The sequence below is a fragment of the Onthophagus taurus genome, chromosome 6 (genome assembly GCF_036711975.1).
Source record: "Onthophagus taurus isolate NC chromosome 6, IU_Otau_3.0, whole genome shotgun sequence".
NCBI lineage: Eukaryota > Metazoa > Arthropoda > Insecta > Coleoptera > Scarabaeidae > Onthophagus > Onthophagus taurus.
The window spans coordinates 26,578,393-26,600,995 of NC_091971.1; the positions used below are offsets into that span (position 1 = coordinate 26,578,393).

General features: G+C 35.7%; 2 protein-coding genes and 1 long non-coding RNA gene across 5 annotated transcripts; 1 reads left to right on the forward strand and 2 right to left on the reverse strand.

The window, feature by feature from the left end:
• Positions 1 to 11,388: 11,388 nt before the first annotated feature.
• Positions 11,389 to 12,522, forward strand: LOC139430049 (uncharacterized). 3 transcript variants are annotated; one of them, XR_011640617.1, is made up of 4 exons: positions 11,389 to 11,689; positions 11,752 to 11,783; positions 11,838 to 11,903; positions 11,963 to 12,522. It is a non-coding gene; the product is annotated as an uncharacterized lncRNA (long non-coding RNA). The 3 variants fall into 3 exon arrangements; XR_011640618.1 differs by having other exon boundaries at positions 11,389 to 11,556; positions 11,620 to 11,689; positions 11,752 to 11,903; XR_011640616.1 differs by having other exon boundaries at positions 11,752 to 11,903.
• A 4,389-nt stretch (positions 12,523 to 16,911) lies between these two features.
• Positions 16,912 to 18,318, reverse strand: LOC139430133 (uncharacterized). The gene has a single exon (XM_071196784.1). It carries the CDS (start codon positions 18,316 to 18,318, stop codon positions 16,912 to 16,914), a length of 1,407 nt encoding a protein of 468 aa, XP_071052885.1.
• Positions 18,319 to 18,321: 3 nt separating this feature from the next.
• Positions 18,322 to 20,176, reverse strand: LOC139430134 (uncharacterized). Its single transcript, XM_071196786.1, has 2 exons — positions 20,149 to 20,176; positions 18,322 to 20,084 (listed from the first exon to the last, which is right to left on the reverse strand). Exons 1-2 carry the CDS (start codon positions 20,174 to 20,176, stop codon positions 18,322 to 18,324), a joined length of 1,791 nt encoding a protein of 596 aa, XP_071052887.1.
• Positions 20,177 to 22,603: the final 2,427 nt, after the last annotated feature.

A 22,603-nucleotide genomic window follows, 5' to 3' on the forward strand; every position in this document is an offset into this window, starting at 1 on the left:
TACAGACCATTACGTTAAGGGTACAATTTGCTACAATTTTTGTAGTAAAAGTTTTTCTGTATTATGCTCCGGATATCGTTTTTTTTTCAACACTCTTCTATTTTACACATTCTTGAAAAATTCTCCACACTGATGCATCTGGGAGCAAAAATGTTAGAGACCATTACGTTACGGGTACAATTTGCTACCATTTTTGTAGTACAAGTTTTTCTGTATTATGCTCGGGATACCGTTTTTTTTCAACACTCTTCTATTTTACATATTCTTGAAAAATTCTCGATATTGATGCTTCTGGGAGCAAAAATGTTACAGACCATTACGTTAAGGGTACAATTTGCTACAATTTTTGTACTACAAGTTTTTCTGTATTATGCTCCGGATACCGTTTTTTTTCAACACTCTTCTATTTTACACATTCTTGAAATATTCTCCACACTGATGCATCTGGGAGCAAAAATGTTAGAGACCATTACGTTACGGGTACAATTTGCTACAATTTTTGTAGTACAAGTTTTTCTGTATTATGCTCCGGATACCGTTTTTTTTCAACACTCTTCTATTTTACACATTCTTGAAAAATTCTCGATATTGATGCATCTGGGAGCAAAAATGTTACAGACCATTACGTTACGGGTACAATTTGCTACAATTTTTGTTGTACAAGTTTTTCTGTATTATGCTCCGGATACCGTTTTTTTTCAACACTCTTCTATTTTACACATTCTTGAAAACTTCTCCACACTGATGCATCTGGGAGCAAAAATGTTAGAGACCATTACGTTACGGGTACAATTTGCTACAATTTTTGTACTACAAGTTTTTCTGTATATGCTCCGGATACCGTTTTTTTTCAACACTCTTCTATTTTACGCATTCTTGAAAAATTCTCGATATTGATGCATCTGGGGGCAAAAATGTTACAGACCATTACGTTAAGGGTACAATTTGCTACAATTTTTGTAGTAAAAGTTTTTCTGTATTATGCTCCGGATATCGTTTTTTTTCAACACTCTTCTATTTTACACATTCTTGAAAAATTCTCGATATTGATGCATCTGGGAGCAAAAATGTTACAGACCATTACGTTAAGGGTACAATTTGCTACAATTTTTGTAGTAAAAGTTTTTCTGTATTATGCTCCGGATATCGTTTTTTTTCAACACTCTTCTATTTTACACATTCTTGAAAAATTCTCGATATTGATGCATCTGGGAGCAAAAATGTTAGAGACCATTACGTTACGGGTACAATTTGCTACAATTTTTGTAGTACAAGTTTTTCTGTATTATGCTCGGGATACCGTTTTTTTTCAACACTCTTCTATTTTACATATTCTTGAAAAATTCTCGATATTGATGCTTCTGGGAGCAAAAATGTTACAGACCATTACGTTAAGGGTACAATTTGCTACAATTTTTGTACTACAAGTTTTTCTGTATTATGCTCCGGATACCGCTTTTTTTCAACACTCTTCTGTTTTACACATTCTTGAAAAATTCTCCACACTGATGCATCTGGGAGCAAAAATGTTAGAGACCATTACGTTACGGGTACAATTTGCTACAATTTTTGTAGTACAAGTTTTTCTGTATTATGCTCCGGATACCGTTTTTTTTCAACACTCTTCTATTTTACACATTCTTGAAAAATTCTCGATATTGATGCATCTGGGAGCAAAAATGTTACAGACCATTACGTTAAGGGTACAATTTGCTACAATTTTATTAGTAAAAGTTTTTCTGTATTATGCTCCGGATATCGTTTTTTTTCAACACTCTTCTATTTTACACATTCTTGAAAAATTCTCCACACTGATGCATCTGGGAGCAAAAATGTTACAGACCATTACGTTACGGGTACAATTTGCTACAATTTTTGTTGTACAAGTTTTTCTGTATTATGCTCCGGATACCGTTTTTTTTCAACACTCTTCTATTTTACACATTCTGAGAAAAATTCTCCACACTGATGCATCTGGGAGCAAAAATGTTAGAGACCATTACGTTACGGGTACAATTTGCTACAATTTTTGTAGTACAAGTTTTTCTGTATTATGCTCGGGATACCGTTTTTTTTCAACACTCTTCTATTTTACATATTCTTGAAAAATTCTCGATATTGATGCTTCTGGGAGCAAAAATGTTACAGACCATTACGTTAAGGGTACAATTTGCTACAATTTTTGTACTACAAGTTTTTCTGTATTATGCTCCGGATACCGTTTTTTTTCAACACTCTTCTATTTTACACATTCTTGAAAAATTCTCCACACTGATGCATCTGGGAGCAAAAATGTTAGAGACCATTACGTTACGGGTACAATTTGCTACAATTTTTGTAGTACAAGTTTTTCTGTATTATGCTCCGGATACCGTTTTTTTTCAACACTCTTCTATTTTACACATTCTTGAAAAATTCTCGATATTGATGCATCTGGGAGCAAAAATGTTACAGACCATTACATTAAGGGTACAATTTGCTACAATTTTTGTAGTACAAGTTTTTCTGTATTATGCTCCGGATACCGTTTTTTTTCAACACTCTTCTATTTTACACATTCTTGAAAAATTCTCCACACTGATGCATCTGGGAGCAAAAATGTTAAAGACCATTACGTTACGGGTACAATTTGCTACAATTTTTGTAGTACAAGTTTTTCTGTATTATGCTCCGGATACCGTTTTTTTTCAACACTCTTCTATTTTACACATTCTTGAAAAATTCTCCACACTGATGCATCTGGGAGCAAAAATGTTAGAGACCATTACGTTACGGGTACAATTTGCTACAATTTTTGTACTACAAGTTTTTCTGTATTATGCTCCGGATACCGTTTTTTTTCAACACTCTTCTATTTTACACATTCTTGAAAAATTCTCGATATTGATGCATCTGGGAGCAAAAATGTTACAGACCATTACGTTAAGGGTACAATTTGCTACAATTTTTGTAGTAAAAGTTTTTCTGTATTATGCTCCGGATATCGTTTTTTTTCAACACTCTTCTATTTTACACATTCCTGAAAAATTCTCCACACTGATGGATCTGGGAGCAAAAATGTTAGAGACCATTACGTTACGGGTACAATTTGCTACAATTTTTGTAGTACAAGTTTTTCTGTATTATGCTCCGGATACCGTTTTTTTTCAACACTCTTCTATTTTACACATTCTTGAAAAATTCTCGATATTGGTGCATCTGGGAGCAGAAATGTTACAGACCATTACGTTACGGGTACAATTTGCTACAATTTTTGTTGTACAAGTTTTTCTGTATTATGCTCCGGATACCGTTTTTTTTCAACACTCTTCTATTTTACACATTCTTGAAAAATTCTCGATATTGATGCATCTGGGAGCAAAAATGTTACAGACCATTACGTTAAGGGTACAATTTGCTACAATTTTTGTAGTAAAAGTTTTTCTGTATTATGCTCCGGATATAGTTTTTTTTCAACACTCTTCTATTTTACACATTCTTGAAAAATTCTCCACACTGATGCATCTGGGAGCAAAAATGTTAGAGACCATTACGTTACGGGTACAATTTGCTACAATTTTTGTAGTACAAGTTTTTCTGTATTATGCTCCGGATACCGTTTTTTTTCAACACTCTTCTATTTTACACATTCTTGAAAAATTCTCGATATTGATGCATCTGGGAGCAAAAATGTTACAGACCATTACGTTAAGGGTACAATTTGCTACAATTTTTGTAGTACAAGTTTTTCTGTATTATGCTCCGGATACCGTTTTTTTTCAACACTCTTCTATTTTACACATTCTGAGAAAAATTCTCCACACTGATGCATCTGGGAGCAAAAATGTTAGAGACCATTACGTTACGGGTACAATTTGCTACAATTTTTGTAGTACAAGTTTTTCTGTATTATGCTCGGGATACCGTTTTTTTTCAACACTCTTGTATTTTACATATTCTTGAAAAATTCTCGATATTGATGCTTCTGGGAGCAAAAATGTTACAGACCATAGTAGTATAGATTCGCCGATTCAAGAACCTCCTCCTCGAACCTGCGTTCTAGGAGGAGGTTCTTGAATCGGCAAATTTTTTGGGGGTCAGAGGAGGTTCGATGAGGAGAGGAGGTTCTTGAATCGGCGATTCTTTTGAGGGTCGGAGGAGATTCGATGAAGAGAGGAGGAGGTCAATTAACTTGAGAAGGTCATGTTATTTTGACGAAATTATTAAAAATTTATCTTTATTAAAAATGTATCTTTATTTAGGTTATGTTATTAAAAATTTATCTTTATATGTAACCTGTTTACCTAGATGAAAACAATTACTATGTTTATCCTTCGACGCTTCTCAATGAACTGTTAATGTTTTCGATATATCTCTTAATTTATTATTATACACAAAGGTATTCGGTTTTGAGATATGTAGGTATACAAATAAGTGAGTCATAACTTACCTGCGAGATATTTTTTATTTTATTATGTAAAGGTGTACGGGTATTTAAGAATATGCGAGGAGGTTCTTGAATCGGCAAATTTTTTGGGAGGACAGGTTTGAGGAGGAGGTCAACTAACTTGTTAGTAGTAGATGAGTCATGATCCACCTGCGAGATATTTTTTAAGAGCTTCTTAATAAATTTGTCATGCGTTTTGTCTGACGTCTCACGATATAATGACATGTTAGAACATGTATAATAGATATATTCGGTAATGATGTGAAATATTACTCCCCCCACCAGCAACCTTATGTATTGCTATAAATACAAACGTTGGTCGAAGTTGTACCGCAGAGTGTTGTGCTTCAGAGTAAGGTTTTTGTGTATTTAGTACATATTAAAAATATCGTGTAGATTTTTGGTGCATTTAGTACAGAGGATTTTTAACGTAACGAGTAAGTAATTCAAATGTAATACAAGTAGATAATGTACTAATGTAAACAATAATATTGATGTTTAGTGGCAACCAGACCGAACCCCAAATGTCCAACTAAGAGAGCTGCTGTAAATTCATTTGAAAAGGGTGAAAATAAAAAACCTGCCCGAAACATCAAAATGGAGGGTAATTGTAATGAGACAACTGCAACAAATGTGTCGCTAGGAAGTGATAATCAAAGAAAAAAGGATGTGGTATTCGATGGAATTAATTTGTTGGCTTCCGACTTAGCGGAGTACGTATTTCCTAGCAATCAACAACATTATGTAGAAAATTGTGGAAAGTTACCTTTCACAAGTAACGTAGTATTAAATGAAGCAGTGAAAAATAATCTAATCAAAAAGGTAATCAAGCGCCATTATTCTCCGAGAGTACATATTATTTAAATAAAAGTCGAACGAAATGGATATCGGTTGGCATGTCTGCCAATCTACATTTTGATCCGGTTATAAGATTAATGGGAAAAGGACAATGCATAACTTTTACCGAAGACGAATGGAAAAATGTGATTAATAGCAGACAATTGATTATGAATAGTTTTGTTGGTGATTTATCGGCACCACCACATTTCGTTGTAAGCGGCGTGACCTGCAGCAGCCAATGGATAGAAAATGTACGAAAAGTGTTGAAAATGGAAAGGGGGTCAGAAATATTTTACCTGGCTTACGACTCGTTACACGAATTGTGGAAACTTAGCGATTTAGTTTCGAGTAGGGTAGAAGTATTAAAGTGTATGGAATATAAAAATTATTACGATAGCGTGATCGATGTGGTATCAACAATGCAAGGTGATATAAAATCGAATATATTGGTTGCTTCAAACGGTGCACCAAGTGAACATTTGTGCGTAACTAAAGAACTGCTCGTATACGGTATGGATAAGGTATTACTGGATTTAGATTTGCACGCATTAATGAAGATGTGAAGTGAATAAAATGGAAAAAAAAGTGACGTTTTGCGAATCGAAAAATAGAGTGTACCGAATGCACACTTGGACGTTTGCTTACAGACAATCAAGGATAAGTGACTGGGAAGAAAAGATGTTGGACGGAATTAGATTTAAGACTAGGATAAGAAACGTAAATAAGTTATTAGAAAAATATTTAGATGTAGATTATAGATTAAATATATATCAAGAACGTTTTAGCATTGTAGAGTAATCGAAATGTTTTTAACTGAGTAACAATTAATTTTTAGGATATTAGTAGATTTAAGTGTAGCTGAATAATAATAATATTAATAGATTTAAGTATAAATTAAGAGCAAAACTGTTTTTGTAAAATATTTAAAAGGAATAAAAGCTTAAAGCACAACAGCAGAGCTTCATTTCTAGTTTTTAACTGTGAAGAAAAGGAAGAAGGAGTGAAATTATAAAATGAATTTGTTAGAACCTAATCGTAACAGTTATCGTTTGACAGGCAAACGAATTGGTCGAGGATTTTTTAACAAGTTGATAGATAAACTTCCGATAGAACTTCATTTGCCAGGATATAATTTTTGTGGACCGGGTACCAAGTTGGAAAAGAGATTATCGAGAGGAGATCGAGGCGTGAATCCATTAGACGAAGCGTGTAAGAAACACGATATAGCATATACGGTCAGTTCAAATTTAAAATTTAGACACGACGCAGACAGAGCATTATATAAAGCAGCGAAAGAACGAATACGAAATAAAGAGTCTACTCTTGGAGAAAAAGTGGCATCGTCCGCAGTTGCCGCCTTAATGAAAGCAAAAGTAGCGGTCGGTATGGGCGTAGGTAGAAAAAGAAATCGTACGGGTCGACGACCTTTAAAAAAAGTCCGAACGCGTGTAAAGCGTGGTGGAGCTATATCTTTTGTAGATGCACTTCGATTCGCTCGCAACGCAATATCGAGATCAGGTGCTAAGAATTTGTTGACAAACGTTAAAGCGGCGTACGGAGCTTTGAAAAAGATAAGAAAAAGAATTTCCGAACCTAGAGGTCGAGTTATTCGAATTCCGAAAACGGGAGGATTTTTACCTTTAATTCCCCTGTTCGCAGCTTTAGGTGCCCTAGGTAGTATCGGCGGTGGTGCTGCCGCTATTGCAAGAACTATAAACAACGCGAAAACAGCTAGAGAGCAATTAGATGAAGAACGAAGACATAACAAGGCTATGGAAGCAAAGGCCGTAGGTAGCGGATTTTATATAAAACCATATAAGAAAGGGGAATAATGTTGGCGGCACAGGTTACTTCAATAAGCCCTATAAGAAAGGTTGCGGTATAACCACTAGTTCAAAAAACTAGTTCGAATACCTCGTCGTGCGTTAACTAACGTCGAGTTGGAAAAGTTTGCGAAAGTACTAAAAATTCCACATTTTCGGGGTATATTTATGAGAGACAATCTCCCGAGTAAGATTAAAAAGAAGGAAAGAGGTATTGTTAACTTGGATAACTTGAAAGGACGAGGGACTCATTGGGTCGCCTATAAGAAAGACGACAAGGACATATACTATTTCGACAGTTACGGTGATTTAAGACCGCCATTAGAAATTGAACAATATTTGCTGTCAGACGGTAGGGGTGGTCAAGTAAAGTATAATTACTGTCGATATCAAAGAGAAATAGATCAAAATTGCGGACAGTTGTGTCTGAAGTTTCTAAGTAATAAAAGAACCTATTAGAGTCTAGAGACGTTTAGACGTTCAGAAGTAATGGAGAAAGAAGCAATACACACGACATATACATTTACGTTGACTGGAAAGTCATCTGAATTGACTTGTAATTTTAATCCTCCGATCTATTTGAACGAATTTGGTAGTTACGAGTTGGCTCTTTTGAATTTCGAAACGTTTAATAGTTTAGCAAACGTTAATAAAAACAACAACGTAATCCAATACGAAGATAAGACAGGACATTTTAAAAACAATATAATAGTACCTGTTGGAACGTACGATATTGATGATATTGCCGAGTTCGTGAATGAACAGCTAGACAAAAGACACGCTAAAAGTGTCGTAATAAGGATTAAGGGGAATAATAACACACAACATTCTTTAATAAAAAGTACCCGTCGAATTAATTTTGCATGCGATAATTCTATAGGGCCGTTACTTGGCTTCAAGCCTCAAATATTACCTAGAGATACGGAAGTGGAATCCGATTTCGTAGTAAACATAAATAAAACGAACGCCTTACAAATTTATTGTAATTTAGTGACGGGATCGTATAATAACGGAGTTCCCGTGCACGTTTTATATCATTTTTTCCCAAACGTTCCGGCAGGTTTTAAAATAATCGAATCACCACAACTACCTATTTATTTACCGGTTTTAACGAACGTGATTAGTAGCTTAACAGTACGTATACTTGATCAGGACGGAAACTTGGTAGACTTCAGAGAAGAAGAAATAACAGTGAGAGTTCACCTGAGATCGATAAATTGAATTATTTAAATTTGACTAACGTTATGACAGTGTTATATCAAAACAAAAGAATGCGGTGGTCAAGAAGAGACAGAGCGAGAAAATTGTTTAATGGAGAAAACTATAAAGCGCGCGTCATCAGTCAACGTAGCGGCAGACGATCCATTCATCGATTATCACCAGTCAATCGAAGGTATTTAGTTCAGTTAGGATACGAAGTGTTAAAGTAATGGACATTTTAAAAGTAACGGATAAGATAAAAACAGATCACTCTATCGTAAGTTATGAATTCCATTCGCATCAACCGTTTGGATCGACCACGTTCGATAACAATGACGAAATTAGAATTTCAATTCCGGAAATAGATAATTATACTTTACCGAGCGAGAGTTACCTATACGTCGAGGGTAGCGTTCGTAAGTTAGCCGCGGACGGAAGTATAACAAAAGATGCTAGCGCAACGGGGCAATTGGTTAACAATCCCGTTGCATTTATGTTTAGCGATATTCGATATCTTATTAACGGAGTACATGTTGATGGTGTGCGGAACGTCGGTATAAGCTCATGCATGAAGGGTTATTTCTCATCTACACAGAACGAGGTGGTGAAATTAGAGAACGCCGGTTGGCACATAAAACCTTGGAAAGATGATATAGCGGGTGTTTCAAAGGCTTTAGATAAAAATGGAAATTTCGGTCTTAGCGTTCCGCTAAAAACGTTGCTAGGATTCGCAGAAGATTTCAGAAAGATCATGATGAACGTTCGACAGGAACTTGTGCTAATTCGCGGACACGATGATACGGACGTCATCTTTCAACCAGCAGCCGCTCCGAACGACGAAAAATTGAAATTGATCATTAATAAAATTATATGGAGAGTTCCTCACGTGGCGGTAGGATTGCGCGAACAGTTGGCATTAACAAAACTATCAGAAAGAAACGTAGACATTCACGTTCCTTTTCGATCGTGGGAAATACACGAGTACCCTCAATTACCTCAAACTACGAAGCAATCTTGGTCCGTCAAAACTGCTCCACAATTGGAAACGCCTAGATTTATAATCATCGGATTTCAAACAAATCGAAAGGGTATATTTAAAGGAAACATGGCATTATTTGATAATATAAACTTAACGAACGTAACCGTTTTCTTGAATGGAGAACGTTTTCCGTACGATAATTTGAATGTGGATTTTGATAACAATCACTATGCGATTTTGTATGATATGTATTCAAGATTTCAGCAAGCATACTACTATCAAGAAAGCGAACCTTTGTTTTCACCGGAAGAATTTAAAACTTACGCGCCGTTAATTGGAATCGATTGCACGTATCAACAGGAAGCAATACATAAAACCGGAGTAGAAATAAAAATCGAGTATTCAACGAAAAATCCAATTCCGGAAGGTACGACAGCTTACGCATTAATTCTGCATGACAGAGCATTTGTGTATTCGCCTCTTACGAAAATGGTTAAGCAATTAATATAGTGGTACTGTTGAAGCAACGTCATTTAGTGTATCTCTAAACATCGAAGGAAACGTTTGCATATAGTGGTATATTATGGATATTATGGTTTTTCAAAGGGATTTTATTATTTTGGACATTCAAGGTTTCACGATAAACGATGAAGAATTTATCCCAAAGGAACTGGCTTCTTACGACAGTAATCATTGTATAAGTCATTACGTGTTTCAACCTAGTCGAAGCTTTTCTTCACTATCTACCAAATTTCGCAATACGGCGAATTGGTTAATGAGTCATCATCATTGTATTGATTGGAACGACGGGTTTGTTCCTGCGTCTCGTTTCGATGAGATCGTTTGTTATTTGTGTCGTTCGACAAAAGTAGCGTACGTAAAAGGACGTGAGAAAGCTACATTTTTAAGAAGAATTTTAACAATACCGGTAAAAGAATTGCCGGAAAATGAATGCAAATTGGAGGTTGGTGCGCCGATGTGTCCCTATCATAAAAAGAGACCAAGTATGTGCTCCTTATCGAATGTTTTTTATTTATTTTCATACGTATTCAGACATCTATAACTATATGTAAACGAATTGAGAAAGGCAGACGGGTAGTAGCGGTAGAGCAGTTCAAGATGGAACGTCTTTGGCGGTTAGTTACCAGATTGGGACTTTCAACTTTTATAATTAATAAAGTGTGGGATATTATGGAAAGATACGAATCTGATTTATCTTTTGCGAATATTAAAAACTACGAATTATGTTATTTACCAATCGATTATTATATCAATAAAGTAAAGCCATTAGATTTGGCGGCGGTTTGGTTTAAATTACCGTTGAAGTATAGAAACGATGAGCGATTACAAAGCAAGCTGCCCTGTTTTGAACATTATAATTTGCCTCATTGGGAAACGCATATTGATGGTCCACCATCGGCAAGAAAGGATTGTTCTTTATGTATGGTTTAGTATATAAACATTGTCAGTTATAGATTGTAAATTAATAATAATAAAAGATTGTAAAAAGTGTAAAAAGTTGTTTTAATTTAAAAGAAAAAATAGTTAATCTAAATGAATACATGGTATGTATACATTGGGTTGGGTTGGTATGACTTGGGTTGTACATTGAAAAAGTATTAAATTGGAAGAAAAAAAGGAAGAAAGAAAGGGGAAAAAAAGGAAGAAAAAAGGAAGAAAAAAAAAAAAAAAAAAGAAAAAGGGAAAAGGATTGTTTATTGAAGCTCCTCCTATGCTCCTCCCATGCTCCTCCTCAGGCTCCTCCCAAAGTGGAGATGGAAGAGTGGGGATGGGAGTGGGGGAAATCTAAAATTCCCCCCACCCCCCCCCCCCCGGTTGCCAGGAAAGTAGAGCCAGAAAAAAAGTACCCCCACTCTAACTCCGCCCATTCCCCACTCCTCCCCCTTGTCACGCCCCACCCCACGCCCCCCTTCATTACTCTAGTATAAGAAGGCACCTCCCAGCCTTTGAAAGTCACTTAAGTGTTTGTGTTCTTCAGTTTTTTGGTAAGTACAACCTTCTTTATTATCATGTTTATATAACGTTCATTTTCTCTCCATCACTACAGCTCTTTCTACAACTTTCTCTTTTTTGGTGAGTATAACTATATTTGTTTTGCATGTTTATATAATATTTAAAATTGTTTTTTCCACTCCTAGACATCCTTGCTCATTCAGCTTTCTCTTTTTTTGCTGTGTTTTATTTGGTAAGTAACCTTTTCTACTTCCATGTTTATATAATATATTCTTGCTTTATTTCATCATGACAGCTCGTTCTACTTTGTTTTTGTGAGTACAACTTGTTTATTTGTTTGTTATGTTAAATTGATATTTTTTTCCCAATTCCTACAGGAGCTTACTGCTGATCAGTTCGATTAGACCGATCAGTTTTTAACATCGTAATTTCAGCAACTTTTTTCTGGTAAGTATAGTCTCCTTTCTTGACATATATTGTTTTTAATCTTGTGTTTTTCATTCCTATAGCTCCTTCTATTTTTTCAAGTTAACTTTTATTGGTAAGCATAACTTTATTTTTTCGAACGTTTTATCATTCATATCCTATCATTCAGCACTTTGTTGACAAGCACCCTCTGCAGTTAGATTTTAACGTGCAACTGTATTTTTCATCAAGCGATGTAAGTATACATGTTTTTTTTATTAAAATAAAATTAATTAATTTTCTTTTCTTATCAAGATGTCTCAAGACGGTTTTAGTCAAATTGATTTAACTGCTCCGGGTTTCGCCAGCCAGGAATCCTTTCTGTTAAACAGTTTTGACATAAACCTGTTGAACATGTCGACTGTTGAGAAGGCTCTGGATCCAAACGTGCAGCCTAATGAGCAGCCGATGGATCCAAACGTTGAATCTAATGTGCAGCAAGCTACGGCGCTTCCAAACATCGCAGGTTCCTCGAAAGTCGACGATAAGAATGTGAAACACCTTTCACTTTCACTTCGTCGAAAGTCGGGGAACCGTGAACACCGGAAGAAGGGTGCAGGTGTGTGGTTACCGCCAGATAAGTATAGAGAGCTTCGACGGGAGACCCGTGCTCGTTCGCGAAGTACCAAACACAAGCGTGTGTCAGTTGAACCTGCGACTCTGTCAAAGGTTGAAGTGACACACTCGGAAGTGGCTAGCGGCGATGAGTCCAACGACTCTCTTTCTTTAATGGCGGTATCCCAACACTGCACCGAAAACCGGACATACCTTAAAGCTATTAATGCAGCTTTTGTTTCTAAGGCTTCTTCTTCTAAAGCTTCTTCTTCTAAAGCTTCGTCGATTCCCACTCCCCCTACTAACATAAACATTCCTACCATAGAAGTTCCCTCATTAAGCCCGAAAGTACAAATCTTAAGGGTGGACACAATTCCCGCTACTTCAGTCATTTCCGATGTACCTGCCAGCCTTTTTTCAAATGCAATGTGTGCAGCAGTAGAAACAACCAAAGAGGAGATTTTGACCGAAATTAATATTTTGTATCAAAATTTTTATAAAGACCTTCATGCAAAGGTACTTCAATTGCAGACCTCTTTGAGAGAACTTGCACAGTTTAGGGAAGGGCTGGCGTCGAGTTCTAACCACTCTTTAACAACGTCACTCGACATCACCGTTGCAACATTAACCGTTGAAATGAAAAAAGCAGAATTCATTTTGTCTTCTTTACATACTAATAACTTCCCTTCCTAGCTAAAAAGATGTCCGGTAGCAACAACTTCGGGAGGGTGCTCACGTTGGAGCGAAGAGTTGCGTCATTGGAGGTCAAAGTAGATACCCTGTTTCAGCTGGTAGGCTATATCTATAATCTTTTTTGCACGTTTTTAATTTCATAATCTTCTTAGGTAAACAGTATTGTCTCAGAGTCGGCAGTGGTGAGAGGGCAGGTGCATGTTCAAAACATGCACATACACCATTGTTCGACTGGGATAGAACCTCCGACACCGACACCTGCAGCGCCTCCGCCCCCGTATGAAGTGCGGGATGAGCAGGAAGAGGAGGAGGAGTGGTAACCATTTTTCCTCCTCTTCCTTAGGTTAGGTTAGGTTAGGTTATGTTAGGTTAAATGGTTAAGGTATTATACTTATTATTATTATTATTATTATTATTATTATTATTATTATTCTTAAATATATGTATATATAGTTTCTTTTGCTATATTTTCATTCAGTCTTATCCAATTCATTTAGTACGAGAATCATGATCGACGAGAAATTAAAATGTTTACCGCAACTTCTAACACTGCCTATAGTAAATTTTAGTAATGGTTCGGTCGAAGAACACTTTACAAGACACAGCAATTTATTTGGTGGAAAATGTAAGCGAGGTTTAATTGTAGGACCCTCAGGTGTCGGAAAAACAAATGCTATGTTATCGCTTTTAGTTGCACGTAATGGGTTGCGCTTCCTAAACTTGTACTTATGCTCTAATTCGTTATACCAAAATAAGTACGATTTTTTAAGACGTTTAATTGAACCTATAAAAGATTGCGGTTACTATGAATTTTCTAATATAGACGAGTTCATTCGACCGGAAGATGCGAAAGAATATTCGGTAGTCGTATTTGACGATGTTTCCTGTACAGGTCAAAATGTCATTAAGGAATTTTTTTCGTATGGTCGACATAAAAACATTGATTGTTTTCTAATTTGTCAAAGTTATAGTGCAATTCCAAAACAATTAGTTCGCGATAATTGTAACTTTTTGGTGTTATTTAAACAAGACTTAACAAATTTAAAACACGTATTTGAAGATCACATAATGAGCGATATGGAGTTTCATCGGCTAAAGGAAATTAGCGATGCTTATTGGGAGAATAGACACGGCATCCTAGTTATTGATTTAGATTGTAGTGTATCTAAGGGACGTTACCGTAAGGGTTTTGATAAATTCATTGAAGTTTAAAACTAACGACTTCAGCTGTACAGTTCGTAGTAACTTCACATACATCATACAATGAACAAGACGATAGCTGCAGAACTTATCGCGGCACGAGAAGTTGTGAGAGACAAAATTCGTTCTTTAAAAGAAGACTTAGAGGAGTCAAGGATTCGGTCGGAAACCGCATATGCACCCATCGCAAGGCCCTTACAGGATATTGTCGCAAAACTTGACACTGCGCCTTTACTATCCATTCCAAAACGAAGTTTATCTCCAAAAGAAGAAAAATTGATATCTAAGATACAACGCTACTCGCCGGATATTTCTGACGTACCAGCTAAAACCGAGACCGAATATTTTATTCGAAAACCGAAAGTTCCATTAAAAGAACAACGACGAAAATTTGCTACATCGACTCCTGAAAAAAGGTTGGTATCTTCTCCCACGTCTTCTCCTCTTGGTCCATTAGCTCATGCAGAAGAAGAAGTATATGAAGTTCCGCCGGGCGAAGAAGAAGAACTCCTCGATTCTAGCGAGGATACCGGAGCTCTTATTTCGGACGCACATAATCGAATAGAACGACTTAAAGATGAAATAGAAGAAAGATTGGAGTCTCCAGAGGTACAAGCCGCTTTGAGTCAGTTTCATCCTTTGCCCAGAACGTATATTGTTGGTTTAACAACTGATTTAAAAGATGATTATGATCGTTTATACGGTGTTCGCGAAACTCCCGAAGGTTTCTACATTGGAGTCAGTCCTGTTCACTTTGAGGATCAGGATATTCACGTTGGAAACTTCAAATATACGGGAACCGTTGGTTTATATGATTTACTATTTAAAAACGAACCGGGCAAATTTACAATTCAGGACATGCGCAACTACAAAGATATCTTACTACGTTCAAATGCTCCGTACATTAATTACATTCCAGAGGCAGGTATGACTACTGAGGACGACAGTGGGAAATTTCAGAATATTATCAAGCCTATCGTTGAAGGTAACAAACCCAAGGTGCATTGGGCTAAATACTGGCCGAATCCGAAGAAAAAAGTCGGTGGTGCATTACAAAAACAAGTCGTTCCTGGGGCTCTTATCGAATACGAGTATTGGGACGATCCCAACGAACTTGTCGACAGACTGCGTTTGTTGATGGCCTCGCAAACTGCAGGTCATTCTGCACATGTCAATGAAATATCATCAATAATATCGGAGCTAACAGAGGCCGAGATTATACGTTAAAATATTATCATAAATATACGACTCTCACATTTTTTGTTTTAAAACACCGACGTTTGTGAACTAGAGCAGATGAGTTTAAGCAAGTTCGGAAAACATTCGTCTAGTATGACGATCGATAAGTTTGGTAAACACGTACACGGACACAACATTGCTGCTCATTTTAATAAACGTGAAAACTTACAACGATATTTCAAACAACCAACTATACTTACGTTTAGCGGAGATGGAACTACGGATACAACGGATAATTATTACATTATTCAAAATTTAGGTTACGTAAGTAAATATATAAACTTTTTATATATTGGTGAAATAGTGAAATACCGATTTGAAGGAGACGTTGAAATGATTATTAACGGGAGTATCTTCGATCCAAATAAAAAGTTAAATGTTCTCTTCTTTGGAGATAAAATAGTTTGCAAACCCACAACGAAGACCACTTTACTCAAGAAACCATTTATGGTAGAACTGCTCATTGAAATATCCAGAAAATGAGCGATATTAAAAGGTCCGTCGTAAACGAGTTGCACGCGTCCGCGAGGAAAAAGTATAAACGCAGACGTGTTATTATAAAAGGTTTAACGGACTTATTTCAAGCTGATTTAGTGGAGATGATACCTTATTCAAAAGCAAATGGTAATTTTAAATATATTCTAACAGTTATTAATGCTTTCTCAAAGTATGGATGGGCTGTACCACTAAAAAACAAAACTGGCAAAGAAGTTACGCGAGCTATGGAAACAATTCTATCGGAAAAGCGGAAAAACATACCGAAGAATCTGCAAACGGATAACGGAAAAGAATTTTACAATGAGGATTTTAAAAAGCTCATGTCACGATATCACATCAATCACTACAGTTCATTTTCCAATTTAAAGAGTTCTATTGTTGAACGGTTTAATAGAACAATAAAAGAAAAAATGTGGAAAGAATTTAGTATGCAAGGTAACTATCGTTGGTTGGAATTGCTTCCCAAATTAATTCTGGATTATAACAACCAAGTTCACAGGACGATAGGAATGAAACCTAGCGAGGTAAATAACAGAAACGCATCGACACTGTTAAAAACTGTATATAATTACATAAAAATTGTCGATCCTTATACCAAAAAATTTAATGTCGGTGATCACGTCAGAGTGAGCAAGCATCGACACGCCTTCACCAAAAACTATACTCCCAATTGGTCTAACGAAGTGTTTACAATACATTCTGTTCGTAATACTTTCCCAACAACATATCTGCTCAAAGATGCATCCAATGAAAAAATTATGGGTGGTTTTTATCGAGAGGAATTACAAAAAGTTAAATATCCTGACGTCTACTTGGTGGAAAAAGTGCTACGGCGAAAAGGAAATCAAGTGTTTGTGAAATGGTTAGGATTAGGTCCGTCTCATAATTCTTGGATCTCAAAAACTAACGTTCTTTAAAACGTATAAAGACCTATTTAAAAGTTTACAAGACTTTATTAACAATCGAACATTACAAATACATTATTATTATTATTCTTTACAATTTTTTTTAAATTAAATTCATTTATTCGCATTCAATCTTTTTATCAACCAATGACCCCACGCCAAAGTATTACATCCGTTCGGTAATATGTATCGTTTATCATCGCACGATGAAAGAGCAATTTTATTCTTTAATTCGGTATACATAGTATGAAATTCTGACTTAAAAATGTACATTTTTTTATGAACCGATCCGCCACATTCAACCACACGTTTATAATCGGTCACGCTTAAATGTTTATCTATAACATATTTCTTTACTCCTTTAGCCTTCTTTACATTATCATTCAACAAGGTGATGCAGTACGCCTTAGCTCCTGTTCCAACAAATGACGTTATGCACCTGTTTGGATATTCATCTTTCATTCTTCCCAACACAGATCGACCGCGAGGTATATTGTGTATATTCTCTAACGGATAATTGGACGTGTCAAAAAATTCAATATTTTCTTTTATATCCTCATATACATTGGGAGTAGTAATTTCTAGGATTAGGGAATCAGTATCGGTGTATAAAAGTGTTATGTTATTTCCATATTTAACTTTTAAGTAATCATAGAAGAAGCTGTACATTACGGTTTTCGAAAGCTCTAATATACTGAAACCCACATACAGCGGTTTGCAATAACGAACTTCCGCGACGTTCAATTGAACGGCTATCAAATTATCGCAAAATATTTTCGAAGATTTAAAATTTGGTTTAGCTATTAGGGCTTCCACGCCCGGTTTCTTATGACGACATTCCCAGTGGGTAACTAGTCTTATATCCACTCGCTTTTCCACATTTTCCATTGTCTTACCGTATACGATGTTATTCATTGCTTTGTAATGATTTTTTTCAAATTCATTCTTAGCTTTCGCACGTTTATCGGAATTGAAATCGATGTAGCTCCGCATCCAGTTGGATTGTTTAAATTCTAATACTCTGTAAATCTTCGTTAGTTTCAATCCGAACTTGATACACTGCTTTAGATTCACGTAATGAATGATGTATTTTGTTTTATTTTCCAAATTTGCTATTAACTTTGCATTTTTTGAACCTGGGGGTACAATCCGTTCTGGACAAAATGGCAAATCGTTGTGTTCATCATGTATTGCTTCCGGATACTCTAAATCTACCTCGAACACGTAACCCTTTTCGGAATCGTCTTCCGTATTGTAAATATCTAACTTTTGAATCTCTTCATCTGATAGCCATCGAAATCCCCCCGTCGGTAATTTTCGTCTCATTGCGTGTCCATACAAATTCGTAGCGTCGAGATACAAAATATAAGATGGGTCTTTGGTTTCATCAAATTCCATCATTAATTTATTGTTAGCCTTCGCACTGCGTTTAGTGCACATACTTAATCCACCGCGAATACCATTTTTAAAGAAGTGTAACATGTCTATGTCCGTTAATAATTCTAATTTTACCCCTGTCATTCGTCATAATGCATCCCAACCGAAGCCCGGCGCTGTGAAGTAATGACATGGATCTAAAGAGTAATACTTCATCGAGATGGTTCGGAAATTCTCAAATACGTCCGCCAAAAGTAAAACGTCAGACGTTAAATAAATGTCGCTATATTCGCCTAAAGTGCGACAGTTAAATAAGTTCCACACCGTTTGTGCACGACAATAATTTTCTTCGGTTATACTATCGTCGCATAAAGTATTGTAAAAACTACTTCGATCTGGCAGAGCGGTAAGATTCAGCTTTTCGAATGAATCCACAAAGGAATACGGAAAAACTCCTTTCTGACGTATAAGTCGAAACTGTTCTTCGTTCCTAAAATATTTTCTGATTTGAACGCATTGGTTGTCTTCCAAAAATGAACCCAACTTCTCTAGCGATAAAGCCATAAACCTAAATGAATCCACAAATCTCAATTTCATATGAACCCGCCTTAGCTTTCCCTTGCTGTCAATGTTTTCTCCTACGATAATTTTTTTCGAAAATGATATATACTTTTCTTTATTCTGTGCTATAACGTCCACGTCTTCTTCTTTTAATGCCATATCTTTCACAAACATATGACAATCGTAGTTCGAAAGATTGTGAAAGAATATCGGTATGAACTTTGGTAATTGATAATTGATGTTACATACAGCATGTGCGGGTCCTCTATACAACCCAGTTAGGTGATCATGATCGCACACTTTATTACCTTCTTTTATTTTGTGCGAACAAATGTGACAGATATCCTGCATCTCATGTATTAATCTATCAATAGGTGGTAATGGGAGCATTTCTTTTGGTTGGCTTAAATAATTTTTGTATATATTCAGAACGTCATGTTCCAACTTGCTCATGAAAATTTGAGCAGCATTACATCCGCGATATATTTCAAACTTCGACAATGATTCGTCATATGAACATTTTATATAATATGCAAATGCATAAGGTTCGTGTTTGAAACATTTGACGGAGTATGAATTATCATCGTTAAGTTCTGTTGCTTCCGCATCGGCGATCGGTTTCTGTAATGCTTCAAAATCTGCATACACCACGAACGGTATTTTTAATTGTCGTTCAAAATTTTCGAACTGTAGTATATTTTCCTTTTCTTCATTTCCATATTTATTTATTTTTAAATTTGTTGTTGGTAAAATTGCCCTTACCTTGCTGCAATCGTCACTTTGATGACGGATAAGTTTATTTTCTGACGTAAAGAATACCAAGCATCCGTCGCAAATATACTTTTCATGACCATTCTGCGATGCTTGCGATGATAGTAATCGAGACAGATTTTTTATCCAACAATAGTGACTATTCCCGGAATCATTTGTAACCAATAATAAATTTATATGTCTTTCTTCTTTTTGTCGACATATATACATTGTAATTATGTCATAATTCATAACACCGTCTTTAAAATACTCATTTATTCCATATACATTAATAGATAGTTTGTTCTGCTTTTCAAATACAGGTATATCTCGTAATTTAACTGGAAAAACAATATTTGAATAGTCTAAGCCGCAGTCTAGGTAATTCGGATACGAAGATGTCCTCTGTGGTAAACCGTTCGGTTCATGTAGTGCGGATGTTACAGCCCATGCAAAACATGCATCATCCGCGTTTTGTATATTTATCACAGCACGCTTTGCTTTTATTTGCGATGGTAGATCGATGTAATTAGATGCTCTGATAGGATTATATTTGTTTAAATTTAACTCCATATAGAGAATTTGCATTAAAGTCCATCCTAAATAAAATATTGAAACATTTATTTTTTAATATATAGGTATATTATGTCACATTACGCTTACCTGAATCTCGTTCCTGGAATTCTGACATTTTTGATGAAATTTCATCAATAAATTCCTTATATATTTTATACAGATCCGACGCTAATGATACTACCTTATTTTTCGTATTGAATGATTTTATTTCACAGTCTTCCTTTGATTGTAAAAAATACAAACCAAAACATTCCATATTTAATTTTACATTTCGGTGAATATCGATTGCGCTTTGTATTAGATTTAGTATTTTTTCTCGAATTCTATGAGAAAATTCATCCAAATCCACAAAAAACCTTCTTCACTTATTCGATAACTGACAATTTTGTCACCGAATGCTCCAGCTATTCTCTCCACTCCGTCATCGATTATAACAAAAGCGTTACGCTTGTGTGCGTTGCTTCGTAAATGTGCAGAGTAACATTGTCTATTTACATAATCATCGCAAGCCTCACATTTTACTGCTTTTGGAATTTGCGGTGCGTCAAGCTTGATTCTCTTGCCAATACAAGATAATCGTTGATGTCTTTTTAAATTGTCAACTCGAGTAAAACTTTTTCCACAATCCTCACACACGACCATTTTACAATTTAATGTTGTACACTTCTACTTGTTATGAAAGAACTACGTCAATACCACATTTCGCAGGCGTTTATAAACCCTCACCGCTCCTGAAACTTATTGGGGAGGAGGAGGATGCATGGAGTGCGTTTGTATACATGTATATTTATAACTCCGTATACCTCTGCATAATAAATTAAAAAAATATCTCGCAGGTAGATCATGACTCACTTACTAGTATTAAGTTAATTGACCTCCTCCTCGAACGTATCCCCCCAAAAAATTTGCCGATTCAAGAACCTCCTCGCATATTTTAAAGCTCCGTATACCTTTACACAATAAATTTTAAAAAATATCCCGCAGGTAGATCATGACTCACTTATTTGTATACCTACATGTCCCAAAACCGTATACCTTTGTGTACAATAAGTTAAGAGATATATCGAAAACATTACCAGTTCATTGAGAAGCGTCGAAGGATAAACATAGTAATTGTTTTCATCTAGGTAAACAGGTTACATATAAAGATAAATTTTTAATAACATAACCTAAATAAAGATACATTTTTAATAAAGATAAATTTTTAATAAAGATAAATTTTTAATAATTTCGTCAAAATAACATGACCTTCTCAAGTTAATTGACCTCCTCCTCTCTTCATCGAATCTCCTCCGACCCTCAAAAGAATCGCCGATTCAAGAACCTCCTCTCCTCATCGAACCTCCTCTGACCCCCAAAAAACTTGCCGATTCAAGAACCTCCTCCTAGAACGCAGGTTCGAGGAGGAGGTTCTTGAATCGGCGAATCTATACTACTCTCCACACTGATGCATCTGGGAGCAAAAATGTTACAGACCATTACGTTACGGGTACAATTTGCTACAATTTTTGTAGTACAAGTTTTTCTGTATTATGCTCCGGATACCGTTTTTCTTCAACACTCTTCTATTTTACACATTCTTGAAAAATTCTCCACACTGATGCATCTGGGAGCAAAAATGTTAGAGACCATTACGTTACGGGTACAATTTGCTACAATTTTTGTAGTACAAGTTTTTCTGTATTATGCTCCGGATACCGTTTTTTTTCAACACTCTTCTATTTTACACATTCTTGAAAAATTCTCGATATTGACGCATCTGGGAGCAGAAATGTTACAGACCATTACGTTAAGGGTACAATTTGCTACAATTTTTGTAGTACAAGTTTTTCTGTATTATGCTCCGGATAACGTTTTTTTTCAACACTCTTCTATTTTACACATTCTTGAAAAATTCTCCACACTGATGCATCTGGGAGCAAAAATGTTAGAGACCATTACGTTACGGGTACAATTTGCTACAATTTTTGTAGTACAAGTTTTTCTGTATTATGCTCCGGATACCGTTTTTTTTCAACACTCTTCTATTTTACACATTCTTGAAAAATTCTCGATATTGATGCATCTGGGAGCAAAAATGTTACAGACCATTACGTTAAGGGTACAATTTGCTACAATTTTTGTACTACAAGTTTTTCTGTATTATGCTCCGGATACCGTTTTTTTTTCAACATTCTTCTATTTTACACATTCTTGAAAAATTCTCGATATTGATGCATCTGGGAGCAAAAATGTTACAGACCATTACGTTAAGGGTACAATTTGCTACAATTTTTGTAGTAAAAGTTTTTCTGTATTATGCTCCGGATATCGTTTTTTTTCAACACTCTTCTATTTTACACATTCTTGAAAAATTCTCCACACTGATGCATCTGGGAGCAAAAATGTTAGAGACCATTACGTTACGGGTACAATTTGCTACAATTTTTGTAGTACAAGTTTTTCTGTATTATGCTCCGGATTCCGTTTTTTTTCAACACTCTTCTATTTTACACATTCTTGAAAAATTCTCCACACTGATGCATCTGGGAGCAAAAATGTT